This window comes from Rhinatrema bivittatum, chromosome 4, assembly GCF_901001135.1.
Source record: "Rhinatrema bivittatum chromosome 4, aRhiBiv1.1, whole genome shotgun sequence".
In the NCBI taxonomy this organism is placed as follows: Eukaryota; Metazoa; Chordata; class Amphibia; order Gymnophiona; family Rhinatrematidae; genus Rhinatrema; species Rhinatrema bivittatum.
The window spans coordinates 235,688,412-235,711,546 of NC_042618.1; the positions used below are offsets into that span (position 1 = coordinate 235,688,412).

General features: G+C 45.7%; 1 protein-coding gene across 1 annotated transcript; it reads left to right on the plus strand.

Annotated features, from left to right (window-relative positions):
• The first annotated feature begins 209 nt into the window (after positions 1-209).
• On the plus strand, positions 210-17,270 carry NINJ2 (ninjurin 2). Its single transcript, XM_029597570.1, has 3 exons — positions 210-427; positions 12,143-12,331; positions 17,004-17,270. Exons 1-2 carry the CDS (start codon positions 274-276, stop codon positions 12,310-12,312), a joined length of 324 nt encoding a protein of 107 aa, XP_029453430.1. The 5' UTR covers positions 210-273; the 3' UTR covers positions 12,313-12,331; positions 17,004-17,270.
• Positions 17,271-23,135: the final 5,865 nt, after the last annotated feature.

Genomic DNA, 23,135 nt, shown 5'->3' on the forward strand with positions numbered 1-23,135 from the left:
CCACGCCCTTTCAACGCGCTATTACCCCTTAGTGAGTAAGGGGTAAAGCTAGCACGTCGAAAACGCGCGTCCAAATGCAAGTTAACAGCGTGCACTGTACTGTATCGGCCCGTTTGTGAGATGAAGCATTAGGGCCTGTTTTCAGAGCAGCTTTTACTCACTGAGTTTCTTTCACTTTCACTTTCTCTTCTACAGGCAGGGGACCTTAGAACAAGGGTGAACCTTCCGATCAACCTCAATCACTATGCAACGAAGAAAAGTGTAGCAGAGAGCATGCTGGATGTGGCACTTTTCATGGCCAATGCTACGCAACTGAAGGCTGTGCTCGAGCAGGGGCCCTCGTTTCATTACTATGCAACCCTTATCACTCTGATCACCATCTCCCTCTTATTCCAGCTGGTCATTGGGATCCTGCTGATTATCATCGGTAAGACTCCTTGTAGGTTTCTGTTCACCTCAAATTAGAAGGACCAGCTAGCTCCACATCATATGCTTCAAGATGGTCTAATACCAATTTTATATTTTTTAGCTGTTAAACTGCTTCTGTCTTCTCATACTAACAGTGTTGTCTCATTGAGATAAATCTAACATTATCAAATAAGTGTTTCCACTGTAGTAAATGTACTGAATTAGAAGCACATAAGCCTGAATTTTCGATGGACCGTGTGCGTAAAATCCGGATTTTACGCATGTGGCTGGGCCGTGCACGTGCCGAGTGCATTTTAGAAAGGGCCCAACCATGCGCGTAACCCCCAATATGCACAGAAGTGCTGGGCCATTGAAAAGGGGTGGGCTAGGGGGGCGGGGTCTGTGTGGGGAGGGGGCCGGCTAGGACAGTGGCCATTAGGTTCTGTCCCGGGGAAGTGTGTGCCTGCAGCTGGCCGGCGCGTGGAAGTTACTTATGCTCCAAAGGAGCAGTAAGTATAAAAACAAAAAATTTGGGGATAGCTAGGGTTAGTTTAGGGATTGGGGAGGAGGGAAAAGGGAGGAAGGGTAGGTAAGGGTATAGGAATTGGAGCGGACTGAGAGGGAATTGGGGAAGGCCCCGTTGCGTCGCCGTGCATTTCTTTCGAAAATACCCCATTGCACGCGTTAGAGGGCACCCACTTGCACATTCGCACATGGATATTAAAATCCGGCGCGTATGTGCGTGGGGGAGCCGTATTTTATAACATGCGCCCTGCCTACCACAACTGTCTACAGGCAGGGGAGGGACTTGGAAAGAAATGACTTATGTCTGACCTTGTCCAGTGGGACATAATGAAGGCCTAAAATGGGTTTAACTGTATTTTAGCATGTTTTTGACATTTTGTAAATATGCTTTTATTGTCAATTTATTTGCTATGCTATTATTATAACACCTACAATAGCTAAATAAAATCCGATTAGAAGTGTCTGAAAAGCGGAATATAAATTAAATAAATAATACATAAATAAATATTGTATGCTATATGTTATGTTATTGCTATGTTTGCAAGCTGCTCTGAACCTTTGTGAGAAGAGCAGAGTAGCAAATAGAAATAGAAAATGTACCAATTAATGTTTTTGTCAGTAAAGGCTATGTCCATTTTATCTTTAAATGCTTCTAAATGATTATTAAGTTTGATAGTATTTTATTCCAATCAAATGTTTATATCAATATTTAATGTAGCTTTATCAATTTTAAACTGTACCTGATGGATCTATCTACCTTGACTACATCGATGCTCATACAAGTTTTTATTAGGCCTATTTATTTACTTACACAATGTTGGCATATCCATATCTTTCCATAACCTTAAATTGCCAACGGTGAATATCCCTTATCTATCTAGTCTCTTCGGATTTGATAAATGCTCCACGAACCTCATAGGCTGTGTTGCTCTTCTTTGAACTTTTTTGCTCTCACCAATATTCTTTCTCTGCTGTGGTAACCCATGTTCCAGATGAATTCACAGCAAAGATTTATATAAATGTGACAGGCCCCCAAAACAGGATCCAAGGCTAAAGAGTTTTCACTGAAAGAGACTGGATGGGGATCCCTAAAGGTGTCTTTATGGACAAGTGGAGGAAATGATATATGTGGGAAGAAATAAACATTTTGTTTTATTTGTTTCATCTTTTGGGGGGGAGGGGGTTACCGCACTGATTTCATTTCATTTTGGGGTTGATTTTAAGACCCGCGCGCATGTGTCCATGTGCGCGCATTTCCGGCACACACACACATGGAGGCGCCGATTTTATAACACGCATGTGTCGCCACGCGCATGTTATGAAATACGATATCCGCGTGCACATGCGCGCACAATTTTATAATCGGCGCGCACAGGTGCCCCATTCACGCACGCGGGGGGGGGGGAGGGGGATTTTTCAATTACCCGTGGCAACGCGATCAGGCTTTTTCCCAGTTCCCTCCAATTAAGGAGCGGACTCGGAGGGAACTTCCCTAACCCTAACCCTATGCTTTCTCCTATGCTTTTATGTTTAAATTGTTTTTTCCTCCGAGGACAAGCAGGATGGTAGTCCTCATACATGGACGACCTCATCAGATGGAAACTGATGCGGAAAACTTATGTCAAAGTTTCTAGAAACTAGGCATACTGAGCATGCCCTATACCATGTGTCCCTCTTTAGTCTCTTTTTTTCTGCGGAGCTGTGAGCCTCGCGGGTTGATTGAGCTCTAAAACACTTGACTTTTGCCTTGTGGAAAATTTTATTTTTTGCATTTTTTTGCATTTATTTGCTTCAGGTCCATCACCGGGTCTCTCTCGGTGCCTCCCTTTAATGTTGCCAGTCAGGGTTTCTTTTTTGTGGTCGGTTACCCCCATGGTGGTGCCGCCTCAGTACCCGATGGTCATTGATGCCCGCCGCCATCATTCCATTTGTTGCGTCTGTCTGTCTCAGACGGCTTCGCCCGACATGCCTCACCTCTATTTCAGTCTTCTCCACCAGCCTCGGGAGAATGGCATCCCTAGCGTCTCCTTGCCGCACCCTCCGGCTTCCCCGGAGCGGCTGTGGTGCAGCGTCCCGCCATGTTGATCTGAGGCCTCCTAGAGCGCACGCGTGCATCAATGACCATCGGGTACTGAGGCGGCACCACCATGGGGGTAACCGACCACAAAAAAGAAACCCTGACTGGCAACATTAAAGGGAGGCACCGAGAGAGACACATGGTCTTGTAGCAGTGTTGTCACGAACTTCGGGGGCGTCCCCCTCGAGTGACGTCACTGCTTCCGTATTAAAGGTTGCCCATTTGCTGACTCTCGCCGAGTTAGCAACAGATTGGATTTGCTCCGGTCTGAAGCTGCTCTGCCGCTTCTACACTACTGGAAGCTACCCTCACCCTCCGGGGTTCTACTAACCTGGGTACCCGCTCCTCGGGGGCCCTTTGCTTATTTCCAGGTGCCTATCCTATATACAGGTACTCGCTCCTCGAGGGCCTCTGTGTCTATCCTTGTGCCTGCTACCAATTCTTCAACCTGCTGGAACACTACCTATCAGCTACAGAGAGTGAGTACAACTTCTCTGTCTGTCGATCTACAGCTCCTCGCTGCCTATCTGCATCGGGCCCTACACCACCATTGTGGAGCGGGTCTCCTCTGCCGAGGATCACAGACTGTTAATACCTATCCTCTCTCTACTGCTCATTGGGAACTCTATTTACTCAGCTACCAGGGAGTGTGTTATAACATCTGCCAGTCTGTCTTTCCTACAGTGCCTTATTGGACATCTCTATTGGGGCCTTACACCACCATTGTGGGATGGGTCTCCTACACCAAGGATCACAGACTGTTGCTATCTACTCTCTACTGCCACCTCTGGTGGACCACACTAGCTGTATAATAAAAGATATATTCTCTGTGCTTGTGCATCTGAGTCTAGCCTGGTGCTACAGTTCCCTACGGGGCTCCTCCCCGTGGAAGATACCATCACTGTTGCCCCTGAAAATCCACCAAACACCTCAATATCATAACACCATTCTTCTTCCTTTTATTTCACCCCATCATGGCCATGTCTGGTTTTCGCTGATGTCCCCAGTGCCCGAGGACCATGTCAATCACTGATCCTCATGATGTTTACATCCTCTGCTTTGGAGCATCGCTTGACATCCAGGGTTGCCGCTTATATGCTCAGATGTCTCCAAAGGGACAATTTGACTTGACAAGATGGATCACCTCTTCATCGGCATCGGCAGCATCGACAACGAAGGACCTCAGAGCAGCACCAGTGGGCACCATGCCATTGACATCGGCGGGACCATTAGTTCTATCGAGGTAGTTGGTGGATAGGGGCTCCGGAGATCAACTGCTGTCAATCTCTTCCAGTCCAAGGGTGCTGGGTTCATTGTCCTTGGCCTTGGCACCAGGGAAGGACCAGACCGAACATCAAGGGAAGCCTAAGAAGCAGCGACATCGGTCCCCATTGGGTCGATGACATTCTCCACCAGTCCTGGTGCTAGTCGCCGATCCCCTCGTGGATCCAAGGAAGATCTGGCCACCCTTCCTTCCTCCCAGTTGGTGTTGGTATTAGCAACGTTCAAGGAGGAGGTGGAGCGTTGAGTCCAGTTGGTGGTGGAGAAGCTCAATGTGCTTATCGGTGTGTTACTGATCCAGCTGGCACCAAAGCATTCCCCTACTAAGATAGTGGTCATCGCCAGTTCCTCCGAGGAAGAAGCGCTGCCAAGGCTGGTGGAGACGCTGAGGCCTGTGGCCCCTCCATTTATTTATTTATTTTGTTTGGAACTTTTTTATACCGACATTCATGTGCAAAAGAACATATCAGATCGGTTTACATCGAAATGAGGAACGGCATAACAATGAATGCATTACATCGAACAAGGGATACAGGTAACTGGGATCCAGTGGGTATGGATAAATATAGAGCTCCTCCAGAGAGCGATAACTGTTCTAAACTGTTATAATACACCAAACAGAGTAAATGTTATAGGACTATTATAATACATCAAGTAACAGAACAACTGTTAAAAGTACATCAAACAACGAAACAACGATCACATTTCTCTGATATCTAAGATGTGGAAACCAAAGCTAACTTTGCTAGAAAGTTAAGTCTGCACAAACAGAGGCCAAAGAAACGGGTGGTAATGGATCATGCGTGAGGTTAGGGGGAAAGAGGAGGGGGGCAAAACATTAAAGGTGGAGGAAACTAAAAGAAAGAAATTAAGATTAGAGCTTAAAGAATAAAATTGAGATTAAAAGAAAAAAAATTACAAATTAAAACTAGACTTGACTATGACGCTATGTCTGGTTTAGGACATAGCGTCCATCCAGTCCTTCCATTCCATCCATTCCATCCAGTCCATCCATAGCGTCCATCCACCAATAGAACTCCATCCAGTTCTATTGGTGCCTGCACCTCGGGATGTAGGCTGAGCACCTAGGGCCCCATCCCCTGTGGCATACAATGAGGATGAGGGTCCCTATGATCCCTGGGGAGATGATCAAATGGAGTCCTCCTTTTGAGGTCTGAGATGATCTTCTGTCAGACCCTTCTCCTCCAGACAAGTGAAGGAGGTCTCCTGAGGACCTAATCTTCACAGGTTTTGTGAGGATGATGGTGGAGGCCATCCCATTCCAGCTTTTAACTGAAGAGGATGCCAGGCATAAAATTCTTGAAATCCTTCAGTTCGTGGAGTCTCCTAAGATCATGGTGGTCCCGGTACATGAGATCCTTAAGGAACTGCTGCTGAGGATTTGGGAACACCCCCTCACAGTGCCTCCCATTAATAAGAAGTGGAAGGGGTTTACCTCCTCACCAGTTGGTGGTGGTCAAATCCTCTCTCAAGAGGGCCAGGCGCTCTCAGACCCATTCCTTGGTACCCCCAGGGAAGGATGACAGAGCAATGGATGCTCTTGAGAGGAAGGTGTTCCAAAGCACCATGCTTATTACCCACATCGCCGCCTACCAGAGTTCATCTTAGTGCAATTGGCATACACCACCATGATGGTATGCATATCTCTGTACAGGCTATGGTTGTACGCTTCATGCGGGGCCTGCTTCAATTGAAGCCTCCCCTAAGGCCTCCCACTGTGTCTTGGGACCTCAATGTGGTGTTAGCTCAGCTGATGAAAGCTCCTTTTGAACCGCTGTGCACCTGTGACCTAAAGTACTTGACCTGGAAAGTCATATTTTTGGTGGCAGTCACTTCAGCATGCAGGGCCTTAGTGACTTATCCAACTTACACTAAGTTTTATCATGACAGGGTGATCTTGCACCCTAAGTTCCTGCCTAAGGTGGTGATGGATTTTCATCTTAACCAGTCAATCTTCCTGCCAATTTTCTTTCCCAGGCCCATTCGCACCAAGGCGAACAAGCACTACACAGTTTGGACTGCAAGTGAGCCTTAAGCCTTCTATCTGGAGCGGACAGAAGCCGATAGACAGTCCACCCAACTTTTTGTTTCTTTTGTTAAGAATAGGTTAGCCATTACTGTTGCCAGACAGACACTATCCAATTGGCTAGCAGATTGTATCTCCTTCTGTTATGCATGCTTCTTGATGGTCATGTCAAGGCTCATTCTGATAGCGTTGGTGGCCCACTTTCAAGCAATTCCCATGGAGGAGATCTGCAAGGTTGTGACATGGAGTTCTCTCCACACATTCACATCACATTTCTGTCTGGACAGGAATGGCTGATGTGACAGTAGATTCAGCCAGTCTGTCCTCCGGAACCTGTTTGAGGTATAGAACCCAACTCTCCCAATCTAGGGCCCATTGTTTGGGTTCAGGCTGTCTCCCCCTCTGCTACCAACAGCACTGGGGTTGTTGTGCCTGGATTGGTGTCTGTTGGTCCCCTTTTGTGTTGGGGAGAAGCCAGTAGCTAGGGATTCATCCATGTACAAGGACTACCATCCTGCTTATCCTCAGAGAAAACAGAGTTGCTTACCTGTAACAGGTGTTTTCTGAGGACAGCAGGATGTTAATCCTCATGAAACCTGCCCGACATCCTGTGGATTTGGGTTTCTCCTATTTTATATTTTATTGTAATTCTATGTTACGAGACTGAAGAGGGATCCCGTGTGGACGCATGGCATAGAGCATGCTGGGCATGCTCAGTGTGCCTAGTCAATGTTTCTAGAAACTTTGACATAAGTTTTCTGTATTGGGGTCCATATGATGATGTCACCCATGTGTGAGGACTAACATCCTGCTGTCCTCAGAGAGCACCTGTTATAGGTAAGAAACTGTGCTTTATTAAAATTTTCACATGTAACACAGATAATGGATCAAGAAGGGTGGGGTCATTGATATATCCTTCCCAATGCCCACATGGACAACCAGAAACAGCAGTTTTCTCCCTGTTGCAATTCCCCTCCCCCTCCCCATATTCCCGATGAAAGAAAAGCCACTCCTTTTCACATTGTCCAGTATCTTAGTAAATCTTAAATGTAAGCTAGACAATCCTGGTAATAGTTGTTGAGCACTTGACTCCTAGTTCTTTGAGGCAAAGTTTGTAAATATGGGTCCCAGATGTGCAAGAAAAATCTGTTCTTCTTAGTCAGGTCCATGTTGTCATGTTTCATAAACGCTTTCCAGATCAAATCTTTCAAAGCGATTTACAACAAAATTAAAACAATCAGGTAAGCAATCATATAAAAAATAACAAACTAAAAAAAATTAAAACAATAATACAATCATTAATTCCTAAATGACTAACTGCCATTATCTCAAGCTTTGTAGTAGTTCAATATGGAACTTCAAAATTTCAGAGGAGAGACAAAATTCCATCCTAACTTTATATGGACTCTAATTGCTGAAAGCCACTGACATGAACTTAGCTGTTTATGACTTATCTGGTACATATCAAGGTATACTCAGTGGCACGGCTATCCCGCTGAATATCCCCGTACAAGCTGCTACTTAGCTCTCTGGCAGGTACAACTTATCCAAATAACTTAACCAAATAAGAGTGAATATAGTCTCTTATCTGGTTACGATAGACCAGTCCTCTCTATTCACAAGTGCAGGAGAAGGGAGAAGTCAGTGTGATGTGGACAGTCAGCTCAGTTAGTTAACTTGGTTGCCAGACCTGCTCCACTGCTGCTACTCCCAGTACTTAGAATGAGTCACATCCAATGCTCAGTGCTTGCTCTCCCTATCTCACTCAGCCTGGGGATAAGACAGAGGCTGGAAAGGCTCAGAGGAAGATGAAGTGGTGCGATATGCACTGTGGGCCGGATTTTCAAAGCTCTTTTGTGCAGATCTTCAAACCTGCACGCAGGCGTAGATTTGTTCGCACAACCCGGCGCGAACAAATCTACGCCCGATTTTATAATATGTGCACGCTGCCGCGCGCATGTTATAAAATCCAGGGTTGGCGCGCACAAGGGGATGCACAATTGTGCAACTTGTGCGCGCCGAGCCGCGCAGGCTTCCTCCGTTCCCTCCGAGGCCGCTCCGAAATCCTCAGCGGGAGCTTTTCTTCCGCCCCCCCACCTTCCCCTTCTTTCCCCTATCTAACCCGCCCCCCAGTCCTATCTAAAACTCCCCCTACCATTATCGTTGAAGTTACGCCTGCCTCCGGCGGCTGTTCCGGAGGCCTCGGTCCCACCCCCTGGCCGGCGCCCTGCCCACGGCCCTGCCCCCAGAACGCCCCTTTTTCGGAGCCCCGGGACATACGCGCGTCCCGGGGCTTGCGCCCGCCGCCGAGCCTGTGCAAAATAGGCTCGGTGCACGCAGGGGCAGATTTTCTCGGGTTACGCATGTATGTTTCGCACGTAGCCTTTGAAAATCTGCCCCTACGTGAGTAAAACGGGTTACGCGCGCCGGGCCTATTTTAAAAAGGTCTGGCGACACGCGTAAAGCCCCGGGATGTGTGTAAGTCCCAGGCTTTACTAAAGGGGTGGTCTGGGGTGGAGTGTGGGTGGGGCAGGGCGGTCTGGGAGCGGAGCGGGGGCGGGACCAGAGGCCTCCGACATAGCGGCCATTGCCGCTGTGTTGGAGGATCGCATGCCGGCAGGCTGCTGGCGTGCGCAACTTGCGCCAACCCAGAGGCAGGTGCAAAAGGTAAGACAAACGTCGGGGGGGGGGGGGGGGTTAGAGTAGGGCTAGGGAGGGGAAGTTTAGGGGAAGGGGTGGGAAGGTCAGGCTAGGAGGGAGGGAACGGGGGAAAGCAGCGTTGCTCGGCACGCACAAGGCGCACAATTGTGCACCCCCCTTGCGCGCAGCGACCCCTGATTTTATAACTTGCGAGTGCCTGGGCGCACAAGTTATAAAATCGGGCATACATGTGTGCGAGCTGGGTAGCACGCGCATATGTACGCCCGCACGCACCCTTTTAAAATCTACCCCTGTGTGTTCAGCACAAAGGCTATCCATGCTCTGCATGCTGCCCATTAATTACCTCTCTACATGGCTTATTTATTTATTTATTTAACAGTTTTTCTATACCGACATTAAAATGCACATCATATCGGTTTACATTATAACAATGAAAGTAATGGAAATTGAAAGTTACAATGTACAGGGGAAGGGGGCTTATACTGTAGCTAGGAAGAAGAGGCATGAATAATTATGTTCTCAGAAAGGAGCCCCTATATGTTTAAGCGCCACCCCTGGTGTCTCTTGTTGCTGTGAGGTGCTGAGAGCAAAGCCAGCTGCTGGTCTGGATCTAAGCATCAGGCAGTAGTGACTTTTCCATGGACACCTGATCAGTTCTGAAGGCACACTGTTTGTGAAACACTGGATTAATTTATATTGTTTATTCTGATATTGTATTATGATGTATTTTTATTAAGTTGCATTTTACAATTTTTATTTTAGGGAATATTGATGTTTTTTTTCTGCACAGTTAGTAGAAAAGCATATAAAAAAACCTGAAGATTAGAATAGAAATTACTCCCTCTCTCCTCTCCCACTTACCCTCATCTTCATAACTCTTCCAGTAGCTTATTCTCTTTTCTGCTTCTTTCCACATCAGTTCATTATATTCCTATTTCTCCCCACATTCTTCAGCTCTCACTTATGCCTTTGTTTCCTTTCCTTAGCCTTTCCACCTTCCTGTCTCTCACACACTTTGGCCTTATCCATTCTCCCATCTCCTCTTATTCCTCCAGTTTCCCTACCTCACCTCACCTCTCCGCCATCTCTCATTTCATTAATTTATTTATTTATTTAAGGTTTTTTATAAACCAACATTCAAGACAGAAGTCCCATCATGCTGGTTCACAAAGAACAGGGGTGTAAATATAATAAACATTACAATTTGAACTGTAGTGTAGAGAAGCAGTTACATATAACAGGGAAACAATAACTTGGATTAAGAAGGAAAAAGAAGATCAGATAATTATATATGTAAATAATAACATTGTACGAGGTGGCTGTTAATGCTATAGCTAGAGAAGCGTGGTAGTTGAAGAGAGTTAAGTGATATTGGAGTTACCCTCCTAGTCCTCAATCACCCCTTCTATCTACCTCTCACTATTTTTCAGTCCAGCTCATTTTTCAGTTTTCTACCTTGTTCCAGCACTGCATCTCCATCTCCATCTCTCAATTTCTCATCCTACTCTCAGCCCTCCCTCTGTCTTCACCATTCCCTTCTCTCTTCCCCTCATACTTCCATCCCTCCCTTCTGCCATTCTGCTTTCCCAAGACACTGTTCGCTACTCCATTTATCAGCAGCCAACATGGGACCATTTGAGTCACCAAATCTTTTCCTCCCAATTGTTCAGGGTAGCCTATCTAGATCAGTACTTGTTGGTAGCTGCACCAGCTACTTTTCACTTTGCCATCCAGTCAAGGCTGCAGAACTTCTGTCATGGCTGCCTGCTCGGATGAAGAGGCTCATGCTAGCCCCCTGTAAAACATCCCTGCCTTGTTTGCATGAGCAACTGAATGCCAGCCCGGATCTAGGACTAGGCAACAAAGGAAATGGGCAGGGTGCCAGATTTTGACGGCACCAAATACCCTCTCTGCAGAGAACACTTCTGCGGCTTGTTTTAGGAATGTGTGCTAGGCCACATGGCACTCTGGTCCCCGCTCCTTGTACAGTCTGATCGCCAGATATTAATCCCCCTCTCCTTGCTCTTGTGTCCTGCCTGTGGGTACCAAACTAAAAAAATCCGGCCCTGGCTGAAAGTACACATGAAAGAGGTGGTGAGAGCTTCTTGTGGAAGTTTGAAGCAGACTGACCTAGGGCTGACTTACAGCACAGGCACAATCATTTTCTTTTAGGTTTGCTTTGCCTCCAGGCAAATGAACACTCCTTTTCTTACACAAAAGTCATAATTATTGGATGTATACCCTCTGAAAATTGTGAAAAGTTTGATTTTGGTAAATATCGTAGTAAAGAAGTGTAAAGTGTAGGATACCGACTCTAACATGTGGACTAACTCTAGTCTGGAATTTGTTATGTCTCCCTCTAACTTAACTTAATCTTTTTCTTCCAGCTACCTAAGCTTCCAAGTTCACGGTCCTCGTTTAATGTAACTTTGTTTTCCTTTACCTTAGTTATTTACCCCTGTTCGATGTAAACCGACCTGATATGGTATTTAACCATGAAGGTCGGTATAGAAAAATGTTAAATAAATTAAATAAATAAATAAAGGGTAAATGGTGATCAGGGAGATATACAGGGGTAGTCCAAAAGCCCAATGTAAGGTTTTTTTTTCCCCCCTTTGTAAATTCAATTTTACAGACTAGCAGATCTCAAATCAAAAGTCAGCTTGTAACCACATTGGTCTTGGTTTACAAAATTAACACGAGGATGAAGAGTAAAGCTATCTATTGTGCCTTGAATGTTAAGGGACTGTTATTGGTCTTCAGTATGACCAGTCTGATGCAAGAAATATAGAATATGATGGCAGATAAAGATCACTCGCCCCCTTCTGTCTGACCATTTCTCTTCCTTACTGTACCACCAGACTCTCCTTGGTCTTTGGCTTTACCTCCTCGTCTTCTTTGTCAAGGATCCTCTGTGCTTTTCTTAGGCTGTCTTGAATTCCATTGGGTTCTGAATTCCTTTCTTGTGTCTGGCAATTGCACTGTGCTCAGCAATACACAAGACCAACAATTTGTCTTGTCTGGATACCAGAGAGGGTTTGAATTCTTTGTCTGTCTTTTGCAATGACACATTGCCCTCCGGGCAGCTTGACCCATCCAGACCCAGTAGGAATTCTGAATTCTTCCAACTTATGTCTTTGCAGCTCGGATAAATCTAAACGAAGTTTCAAATCAGCCACGTCTTGACTTACTCAATAATATTGCCACAGCTCTGGTCTTCATCACTGTTGTTATCAACATCTTTATCACAGCGTTTGGGGTGCAGAAATCAGGGCTTTACCCCACAGGACGAATGGCTCACAAATCCTACTGAGCTCCAAATAAGGACCCAGGTAAGGCGCTGATCTATGGTTGACTTTATTACAGACTGCAGATCAGAGAATGGGGAGTCTTACTTAGGACATGTCATTTTTCCAGTGTTGTTCTGTTGACCACAAGAAGGTTAAGTGAATTGCTCGGTCACACAGCATGTATAGTTAGGGTGACCATATAACTCCATGCCCAGAAAGACAAGTTGAACCATCCCTGGCTTTACCACTTTACATGCATGGAGATGCAGTCCTATTTTTCTTAGAGAAAATCACAACTATAACTCCCTGCATGCAATAGGGCAAACCCAGAACTGGCTCGGCTTGTTCCCCTTGTCATGGGGCTTTATGGTTAACCCTATGTATTGCAGATTTGAGAACCAGAGCAGGTGGATATCGGGTTTTACAGCACTATGCCATAACCACTAGGAGGCACTGCTAACCTTCAAGAGCTTCTCTTTACTCTTTCTTTATTTCACTGTTTACTTTGGTGTTATTTCATTAGATGTTTGGCAGTGGCTATACAGGCCTACAACTGCATGGAGAGCCTGGAGAACAGCTTACTGCTTAGTGTATAATAGACCTATAATAATAAATAGAAACATGGCTTAATCTGTGTGGGGAATGGCCCAGAACAGAGTTCTGCCACTTCTTTTCAGACCTATCAGGGTGTTCTGCTCCAGTCCCTCCCATCCAAGCAGCCTGAAGGGAAGAAGATGGGAGGAGATGAACCAGGAGAATATAGAGAAGAGAAACGCGACTCTGATTCCTAATATAATGCCCCCCTCTCCCGCCCCCTTCCGGTTCTATAGATACAGGGGAGGGAAAGATCCTGAAGCTAACACTGCAGAGCAAACAACAGACACAAAAAGAGGTTGAATTAGCATAAGCTTGAAACTTGTGAGCAGTAGTACCAATTATCAAGACTTCAACCCTGGCCTTAATGGATGGCACTGCTCCTCATAAGTTTCAGACTTGTGCTATATTAATTTTACCCCTTTTTGAGTATATTATCTAGGGTATCATTTCTGGTTGATTGGCCTAGAACAATGTTCTGTCACCTTTTTTTCTGGACCCAAGGAGGCAGAGTAGAGCTTGAAGTAGTAGCATGAATCATTTTTGCCTCCCCTTTCTACCCGTCTAGGCCCTGAAGGAAGCAGAATGTATTGGAGCTGCTTATCCTGAGATGGGACACCCAAATGGCCTTGATTTTTATGTGATTTCCCAGCACAGCTGAGGAGACTGTGAGGGAAAACGGCCAAGGTCAAAGACATTCAGGGCAAATGTTCATCAGCCCCATTGCATCAGCTGCTACTGGATTTTTGGTTTACTGGCTCCACTGCTGCTTATCCTTCTGGCTTCTTAGGCCCCCTTCATACCTGCCCATGGTGACTATATTGGGGGAGGCATAAGTGGCAAAAGAGTGAAGGAAAGTGTTGGGAGGATAGGAGAGTTAGTGATCAAAGAGAGAGAAAGAATAGTGATTGAGGGGATCAGAGAGAGGGGAGGGCGAGTGAGTGAGGAGATGTGGGATTGAAGGGGCTGTGAGTTGTGTGAAGGAGAGGAGGAGGGAGTGAGTGAAGGGACTGAAGATGTGAGAGAGATGATTAGAGTTGGGGGCAGTCTGGTAGTGAGTTGATTGGAGGGTTGGGGAAAGAATAAATGAGGAAAGGGGATAGAAGAAGGTGGGTGAAGAGAGCATGCGGAGCGATTCCCTTGCTTACTCTCCCAAGGAGGCACAGAGCAAGTCACACTTTTGTACTCTAGCCCTACACCCCTAGTCTGAAGAAAACTAAGGAAGTGACTGGTACATGGAAGTCTGCCCCCATCCCCTAAAATAGAGGAGAGCCCGCTGATTCTGGCTCAAAGAAAAGGCATGTGCCTTAGTGGCTAAGGAGGAAGAGCGAGAGAGTTGCTGGAGAGGGTAATTTTCCAAAGGGTGCATGAGAACTACCAGGAATTAGGAGTGACTTAAAGGCCCTAGGACCACTCGGGAGAGAATAAGAACCACTGATGGATTCATGGGGAGTACTGGAAAAGAGGCCTAGGATCCCCAGACAGAGAATGGGAGCAGAAGGGTAGAAAAAATGGGACCCATTCTGTCTACTTTTCTTCTCCCCCTTATCCCAGTGAACCTCTATCCCTAGCCCCCAGCTGTCCTTCACCCACCAGTGCTTAACAAGCAAAGATTGGCTGGAGATTGAGCACTGGCAGAGGCTGGGGATAGAGAATCACAGGGAAAAGGAGAAAGTGACGAGTGTGTTAATGTGAGTGTGTGTTTGGGAGAAAGGGGGAGTTGACACCTGGCCCTGACCCCACCCCTTACACAGCTCCGCCTACTCCCTCCCCTCCCCCCCTGTCCACAGTTCCACTTCCTTTTTGTCTGCAAATTAAGCCCTGATTAGAAACATGTATGGCTGAATTAGTATTTATGTCATGAAACAAGGTCTTATCCCTATTGTTGTCTATTCACTCACCTCTCATGAGCCTGCAGACTCCACAGTTAGATCACAAAACAGAGAGTCCATGTACAGAGATTAGGATGACTGAAGAAACCACCAAGAACAGGTTAAATGATAAATATCAGGGCAGGGCTGTTTGTACTGAACAAATTACAGTTCTTCCTTGCTCCAGCTGTCTAAGGGAGCTAAAAAACAAAAACAAAATAAAGAGGGAAGGATGCCAAAATTTCCTGAGATCTTGCCATGATCATCTCTTCAGATACAGTACATTTATGAACCTGACTAGTTCTGGTTAGGTACTGCATTATCTGGCCTATTTTTAAGGCATAGTCCCCAATCCCTTAAAACAAGCGATAGTTTAACCCATCCTAAAAAGACACAACCTCGACCCCTCAGTCCCAGCCAACTACAGATCGATCTCCAACTTCCCCTTCCTGGCAAAAGTCATGGAAAAAATTGTCAACAAACAACTCACTGACCGCCTGGAGAATCACAACATCCTTTCCTCCACCCAGTTCGGTTTCCGTAAGTTCTTCAGTACTGAAACCCTCCTCATATCCCTCACAGACACCCTCCTCAAAGGGCTAGACCAAGGCCACTCATACATACTCGCCTTACTGGACATCTCAGCTGCCTTCGATACCATTAACCACAATATCCTAATCAACTGCCTCGCAGAAATTGGTATCTCAGGAACGGCCATACACTGGTTCAAATCCTACCTTGAAAACAGGCATTACACAGTCCAAATTGCAAACACCGAATCTAAACCCATCCATCTCTCCCAAGGCATCCCCCAAGGATCATCCCTCTCCTCTACCCTCTTTAACATATACCTCCTACCCCTCTGCCAACTCCTATAAGACCTCAGCCTCACCTTTTTTATCTATGCGGATGATGTTCAAATCCTCATTCCGATACAAGATTCTTTATCCAAATCCCTTAAAACCTGGGAAACCTGCCTCAACGCCATAAACTGCCTCCTCTCCAACCTACACCTTGCCCTCAACACAGCGAAAACAGAACTCATCATTATCTCCACACCCAATAATTCCACACCTGATGACATCCCTCACCCCCTCTCGACCCCCTTCCAACAACATGTACGAGACCTTGGTGTCATTATCGATAACCAAATCAACCTAAAGAAATTCATCGACACAACCATAAAGGAATGCTACTTCAAGCTCCATGTCATCAAAAAGCTCAGACCACTCCTCCACCTTAACGACTTCCGTACTGTCCTCCAATCCACTATTTTTTCTAAAATCGATTACTGCAACTCCTTGCTACTAGGCCTCCCCACCTCAACCCTAAAACCCCTCCAAATTCTACAGCACGCAGCCGCAAGAATTCTTACAAGTACCCGAAAAACTGATCATACTACCCCCGTCCTCAAGAAACTTCATTGGCTCCCAATAGCCTTTCGAATCCACTAAAAAACCCTTTCAATTATTCACAAAACCATCCATAACAACAACATTCACTGGCTGGACAATTCCCTCTGCCTGCACATATCTAACCGCCCCACTAGAACACATATAAGGGAACCCTACATACCCTATCCTTCAAATCCAACCACCTCGCACCACAAAAGACCGCGCCCTCTCTCTTGCTGGTCCCACCCTTTGGAACTCCATGCCGACTGATCTCTGGCTTGAACCAAGCACACAGACCTTCAAAAAAAAAACTCAAGATATGGCTATTCAAGCAAGCTTTCCCTGAATAGCACCAGGCCATACTGACCCAAACTCACTAGACCCCTCCCCTCACTCTTCATAGTTAGACTCTTGCAGCAAACCTGAAACCCATCCCTTTCTACATTAGCGATCTTGTATTTATATAACTTTAAATGCTCCCCTCCCTTATCTATTTTATTACTACTCCCCTGTATATACATTTAACCCCCTCTCATTTTCTTGTCCCCTTAAAGTTAATTCCCCTCTCCAAGTTCCAAATACCCTGTTCTGTGTAATTTCACTGTTGAGTTCTGTATAAACCGATATGATGTTTTTACGAATACTGGCCTATAAAAGTGTTTAAATAAATAAATAAATAAATGTTTCTTGGCATGCCATTCTCACCAGGGACAATAGCAGAGAGGACAGCCTCACTGTTACTTATGCTGTCAGTCAGGTGCGGTCAGTGTGCTGAGCATGCTGGGTAATGGTGAGGCATTTGCCCAATAAACTGAGTGAGGAGGTATTAATTTCTCGCTTTTCTTTTCTTTCCAGACCGACTGACCGCCTGCCCATATAAACGACATTAACATTTATGTGCTGCGGAGGGTGGGTCCTGAGACCTTTTCCCAATTTGAATGACTTCCTTCGTAGTAAGGCTGACATGCACTTCCGTAGATGGAGAGTGCTTCGCTTCTAACTTTCCTTCTAATAAAGACAGGCCTTTGTCTCTTCCCTTTGCTGCAATATGGAAACATAGAAAACATAGAAACATAGAAAATGACGGCAGAAGAAGACCAATCAGCCCATCCAGCCTGCCCAGCAAGCTTCACACTTCTTTTTTCTCATACTTATCTGTTTCTCTTGGCTCTTAGTAACCTTAGGTTCTATTTCCCTTTCACCCCCACCATTAATATAGAGAGCAGTGATGGAGCTGCTTCCAAGTGAAATATTAAGTTTGATTAGTTGGTTAAGCGGCAGCATAGCTCTCTGCCATTGAAGCAGAGATATGCGTGAAGTATTAGTTTTACTTCTCCCCTGCCGTTGAAGCAGAGAGCTATGCTGGATATGCGTGAAGTATTAGTTTTTCTTCTCCCCTGCCGTTGTAGCAGAGAGCTATGCTGGATATGCATTGAAAGTGAAGTATGCCTTGAAGGTCACATTAACTATCATCTAACATTTAAATGCCTAATAATTGGTAATTGAATAAGCCTAATAATTGGTAATAGCTATAGCCCATGAACCCATCCCTGTTTTTTTGTTGTTTTTTTTCTTTTTTTTAATTTGGAGATGGCAGCCCTCCATCCTTCCGCTCCGTGAAGGTGGAACACCAACCAGTGGCCACTGGCATCCCGCTCCGTGAATGCCTCTGTGGCTACTGCCACTCCGTGCAGTGTTTTGCTGCCTCCTCTTTATACACTTCCTCTAGACCTGATGGATCCACAGTGTTTATCCCATGGAGCAGGTAAACATGGTAAATCTGACCAATACATTAAAAAGAGGCAAGAAGGGCTGTGAAGATCCTTCCTTATCATCCCTCTTTGTTCATGTTCATGGTCATCAAGAAGTCCTCTCCAGAAATCCTGCTTGTGTGCACACAATGCTGTTCCAGGGTCAGAAAAGTCAACTGGTGTTCAGGCTTGTTAAATATGTCTTTAATTCTCTTGTGTTCTGATGGTAAAATAATTGAGGGTCTTGATTAATTTTATTTTATATTTTTAAACTGACTGTGGGCTTCTTCTCTCCTTGGCAATTCAGTTCCCTTTTTGGTTGGAAGTTGTAAGATAAGAGTTCTCAGAGGCGAGTTTTGTAGTGCCTTTCTGTAGAGCAAGGATTATCCCTGAAGCGGGCAGCTGTCCTCTGTCACTCTCCAACCAAGGCCCAAAGATAGAATTTCCATGACCCATAAAATAGAAGTTAAAAAAAAAAAAAAGAATTTCCATGACCCAAGGCTCCATAATTGTGAATACTAAACTAATATTCCTCCCCCACTGATCATGACTGGGTGGGGAGCCTCAAGATTAAACCATTAATGCTGCTTTTATTCTAAGGTAGTGACACCAAGCTGTGCTTGACTGCATCTTTTTGCTCTGGACCTTGAACGCATTGTCTATACAATGTGCAGGATCTGGACAGCCCAAGTCTTGAGTCTCATGTGCTTCAACGATGCAAACTTTGTGCAAAAAGTACATTTTTTGAAGGAATGCCTTACCTCTCTGCAGGAGCCCACGTGATGCTGAGCAAGAGAAAGGTTTGCTCCCACTTTTCCCCTGACTGCTTGCTCTCTCCATAGGACATATAACAAATAAATGTTAGACTGATTCCATCCAAGAGCAAAACAAAGGGTTGTTACAGACACTTTCTGATTTTTCACCCTCAGCAGTGATCATAGACCCTAGGACAAGGAGCAGCGCCATCACCATCTTGCCCTTAATAAATGTATCCAATTCCATTTTAAGTGTTTGTGTCATATGAGACTTGTCTGGGGCTTTCAACAATCCAAGAGAATGTAAAATTACATTTTTGGTTTTAAAATGTTATTGCTGCCTGCAGGCAAATGTCCATGGCCATTGTTCCCATTTATGTCAATCGATACTCAGCGTGCCCATCATTCTTTTTTGTGTTCTGCGACAATATTATTTTTAAATTAACTTAGATGATTAGAAATTAGAGGGATCCATGGATGCTTGATTATTTAGTGTTACATATGGTGTGCATTCAGACATTTGACTCTCTTGTTTTTGTAATTTACAATTAGAAATTAGAGGGAACAATACAGAAATGTAATGTAATATCTCCTCATCAGATTCACCAGTTTGTCAACGCACAGATACTCAAGCAATTGGAAATAACAGAAATAGCAATGACTTTGTTGAACTACAGAGAGGTCACGTTTGTATGGATCACCACATTGCTTCTTAGTATGTGTAATTAGCTAGTACATCAATGCAGAAAGTCATATGTATTAACCAGAAAACAATCCTCAATCAAATGTATCAAATTAAGAGCATGAAAAAGAAAAAAAAAAAAGAAATTGAAGATAGATATTTTCATATTCCTGTACCAGACCCCCTCCTGAAGGTGAAGGATGCTGTAATATAATCAAGATATAACAAAAACACTTCTTAATTGTCAGTAAATGTCAGTGAAAACCAGTCTTTCCATTAAAAAATGTTTATTACTTTAAGTTTGCACTTATCACAAACACATCAGATGTCCAACGTGGTTGATATTTTTCATGTAGAAGTGGCAAGTTTATTACTCTATAAACAGCTCATAAGATGCTTATAAATCTCTAACAGGGTCATTCTTTATTCTGCGACGGGCTGGTATCGCGGTGGTATTATTCTAATTAGGGGAAGGGGAGGACTGTGGGCGGGGTTTGGGCAGAGTTATCTCCCGGCAGCGCTGCGGGCAATAATGTTTTTCACATTATCGCCGGCAGCACCGCGGGAAATAATGTTTTTCACATTATCGCCGGCAGCACCACGGGAAATAACTACACCTTTCCCCATGGCGCTATGGGGGTAATAGTGTGCGGCAGGTGAAACAGCACTGCTGCGATGCGGCCGGCTTGCCACTATCACCCCCTCCCCCTTTTTTTTTTTGTCCCTTATCCTTCTGCTATAAATGTAGCAGAATGGCGGACAGCGTTTGTCAATGAGAGTCCAAACAGAGAGAGAGAGAGAGAGATCTGTTTGCACTCATAATGAAGAAAGTTGTCTGCTGCGAAATGTCTAAAATATTTCGAGCGCTGGGACTTACAATATCTCTTGAGCAGCTGGAGCCCTGGGACTTAGCAATATTTTCTGAGCAGCTTTGAGATTTATAAGCACCTTGTGGTCAGTTTTTATAGTAATAAACTCATTCCAGCAGCCATCTTCTATGTGCAAAATATTAACCATTTTGGACATCCGAAGTCTTTGTGACATGTGCGAGCTTAAAAGATAAAAACACGTTTTATATGTAACAAAAAAAATCACTTCTGTTACCAAATATGCCCTGGGTGTCAAGTGTCAGCTAGCTAGTGCGGGATGAAAGTGGGGGAGGATTCATTCAAATACAGCCCCTCCTTCTGCGGGACCTGGAATGACCGTGCCTTTGGTGAGCTTTAAAAGCAGGGCTCTGGCTACTGCTAGAAAGGAGGCCCGTTGAGTTGTGAACAGTGTTCAGAGGTAGATAGGAGCTTAGGGGTAGATTTTCAGACCGCGCGAATAGGCGTACTTTTGCTGGCGCATCAGGCACAAGCAAAAGTACACGGGATTTTAGCGGATATGCGCGTAGCCGCACGTATCCGCTAAAATCCTGGATCGGCGCGCGCAAGGCTATCGATTCTGTATAGCCGGCGCGCGCCGAGCCACGCAGCCTACCCCCGTTCCCTCCGAGGCCGCTCCGAAATCGGAGCGGCCTCGGAGGGAATCCTCTAACGCCCTCCCCTCACCTTCCCCTCCCTTCCTCTACCTAACCCACCCGCCCGGCCCTGTCTAAACCCCCTCCTTACCTTTGTTGGGGGATTTACGCCTCCCAGAGGGAGGCGTAAATCCCCGCGCGCCAGCGGGCCGCTAGCGCGCCGGGACGCAACCTGGGGGCGGGTCCAGAGGGCGCAGCCACGCCCCCAGACCGCCCCGGGCCGTAACCATGCCCCCCGGCCCGCCCCCAAAACGCTGCCGACACGCCCCCTAAACGCCGCGCGGCTCGGGCCCGCCCCCCGACACGCCCCCCTCGGAAAACCCCGGGACTTACGCGAGTCCCGGGGTCTGCGCGCGCCGGTAGGCCTATTGAACATAGGCGCACCGGCGAGCAGGGCTCTGAAAATCCACCCCTAAGTTTCTTATTTTTACAGGCCCAGCCAGCGGAGCCAAGCAAACCCTGTTTGGTGGTCCTGGCCAGGGTCGGGAGGGGTTTTGCCTGTCCAGTACACAACCTGTCTGGTGGGAACTCTCCCTCTGGGTACATTTTTTAAAATGTAACCTTTTAAGTGGTAGGAGCCCTACTGGAGCCTGTTCAGCTCCTGGGCCCAGGGAACAGGGAACCCTGGGTCTGGGCCTGGGCAAGGTTAGAGAAGACCTGCTGCCCTATATCCTCGGTGAGCTCGCGGGTCTCAGTGGCCTGCTGTTGGGATACCCTCGGGGGTTATTTTTATTTTTGCTAAAGATTACTTTCGGGACCCAGGAGGAAGTTCTGACCGCTCCTTCCTTCTTGATTGGAGCACCATCAGGGATTCGAAGACAACGGATTGCATTAGAGTGAGAAGGTTTGAGTCATCTGACTGTGAATAAAGGCAAAGCCTACCATCCAGAAGGACACCCAGCTAGTGATGCTTCTTACCCTGGGGAAGAGAGAGAAGGTTTACCTCTCTGTGCAGAGACAGTAACTTTGTATCCTTGCCAGTTGGAAGGGATGGTTCTGCCCATCAAAAGGGCATCTTGATCACCTGGGGACCCTATTTTTTTTTTCCAAGTTCTGGAGGGTAGGAATTCCCCTGGCTGGCTTTAGATATTCCTGCACAGACAGAGGAGGATTTTCTTTAACAAACCAATACCTTTTGCTTCTGTGGATCAAGATTTGTGTCAATTTCGCTCGTTGTTAATTAGTAAAGAATTGTTTTGGACACTAGCACGGTGATTCCAGCCGTTTTTGGCACACCCAGCACACATTGAGACAGACATCCAGGAAGAACGGGACGGACACAAGGAGCCACCCATAGCACTCGGGACCTTGGGAGTAATCTCCCCCCACCCACTGGACAAAGGATCAAGGCCCTGATATAAAGAGACCCTGCCAAGCTAGCCTGGGAAGGTTCCTGCCCCAAAGAGTACAACAAATTCTTTTATGGCCTCATCGGGTAGCAATGCACACCTGGGGCTAGAGTTACATATAATAGAAGGTCTGGTTTTCACTGACACACATTGACAATTACGTTTTGTTTTTTTTGTATATCATGATTATACTAAAGTACCTTTCATGCTGAAAAGGAGGATCAGTACAGCTGTATGTGAATACCTTTTTACAAATTTCATCTTTCAATTTTCTTTTTTCCTTTTTACATTTCCTTTTTTCACTTTCTTAAATTTATTTTAAATTTGATTAAGAATTGATTACATTAACCTAAAAGACTCTTTGCATGTTGTCCGAGGTTGTGATAATTTTTGTACCTCACGAACCCCTAGATTCATCATTCTGCTATATGAAAGTGTAGTTATTCCCCGTGGTGCTGCCGGCGATAATGTGAAAAACATTATCACCCGCAGAGCAGCCAGGAGATAACTCCAGCCAAACCCCGCCCATGCTCCTCCCATTCCCCTAATTAGAATAATACCGCCGTCATGCAGCCAGTATCGCGTGTGGTAGGGCCTTATCGCATGCGATAAGGCTGTACCGAATGTGATACCAGCACATTGCAGAATAAAGAATGACCCTGTTAATATTATACAACTGTATGCAAAAGTTTAGGCACCCCTGGTCAAATTGTATGTTTCAATGAATATCTAAAAGGTGAATTTTAAAAGCCTGATGCATGCTAAAACTGGGAGATAAGCAAATATGTTGGGCTGACGCGCACTGAGCAGATTTTAAAAGCCACCTGAGTGCATGCGTATCTCCTGCTCCGCCCACAAACAAAAAGTTTCGAAAATGGGTGGGCTATAGGCATGGTCTGGGCAGGGCATGGGAGTTTCTGGATTTCAC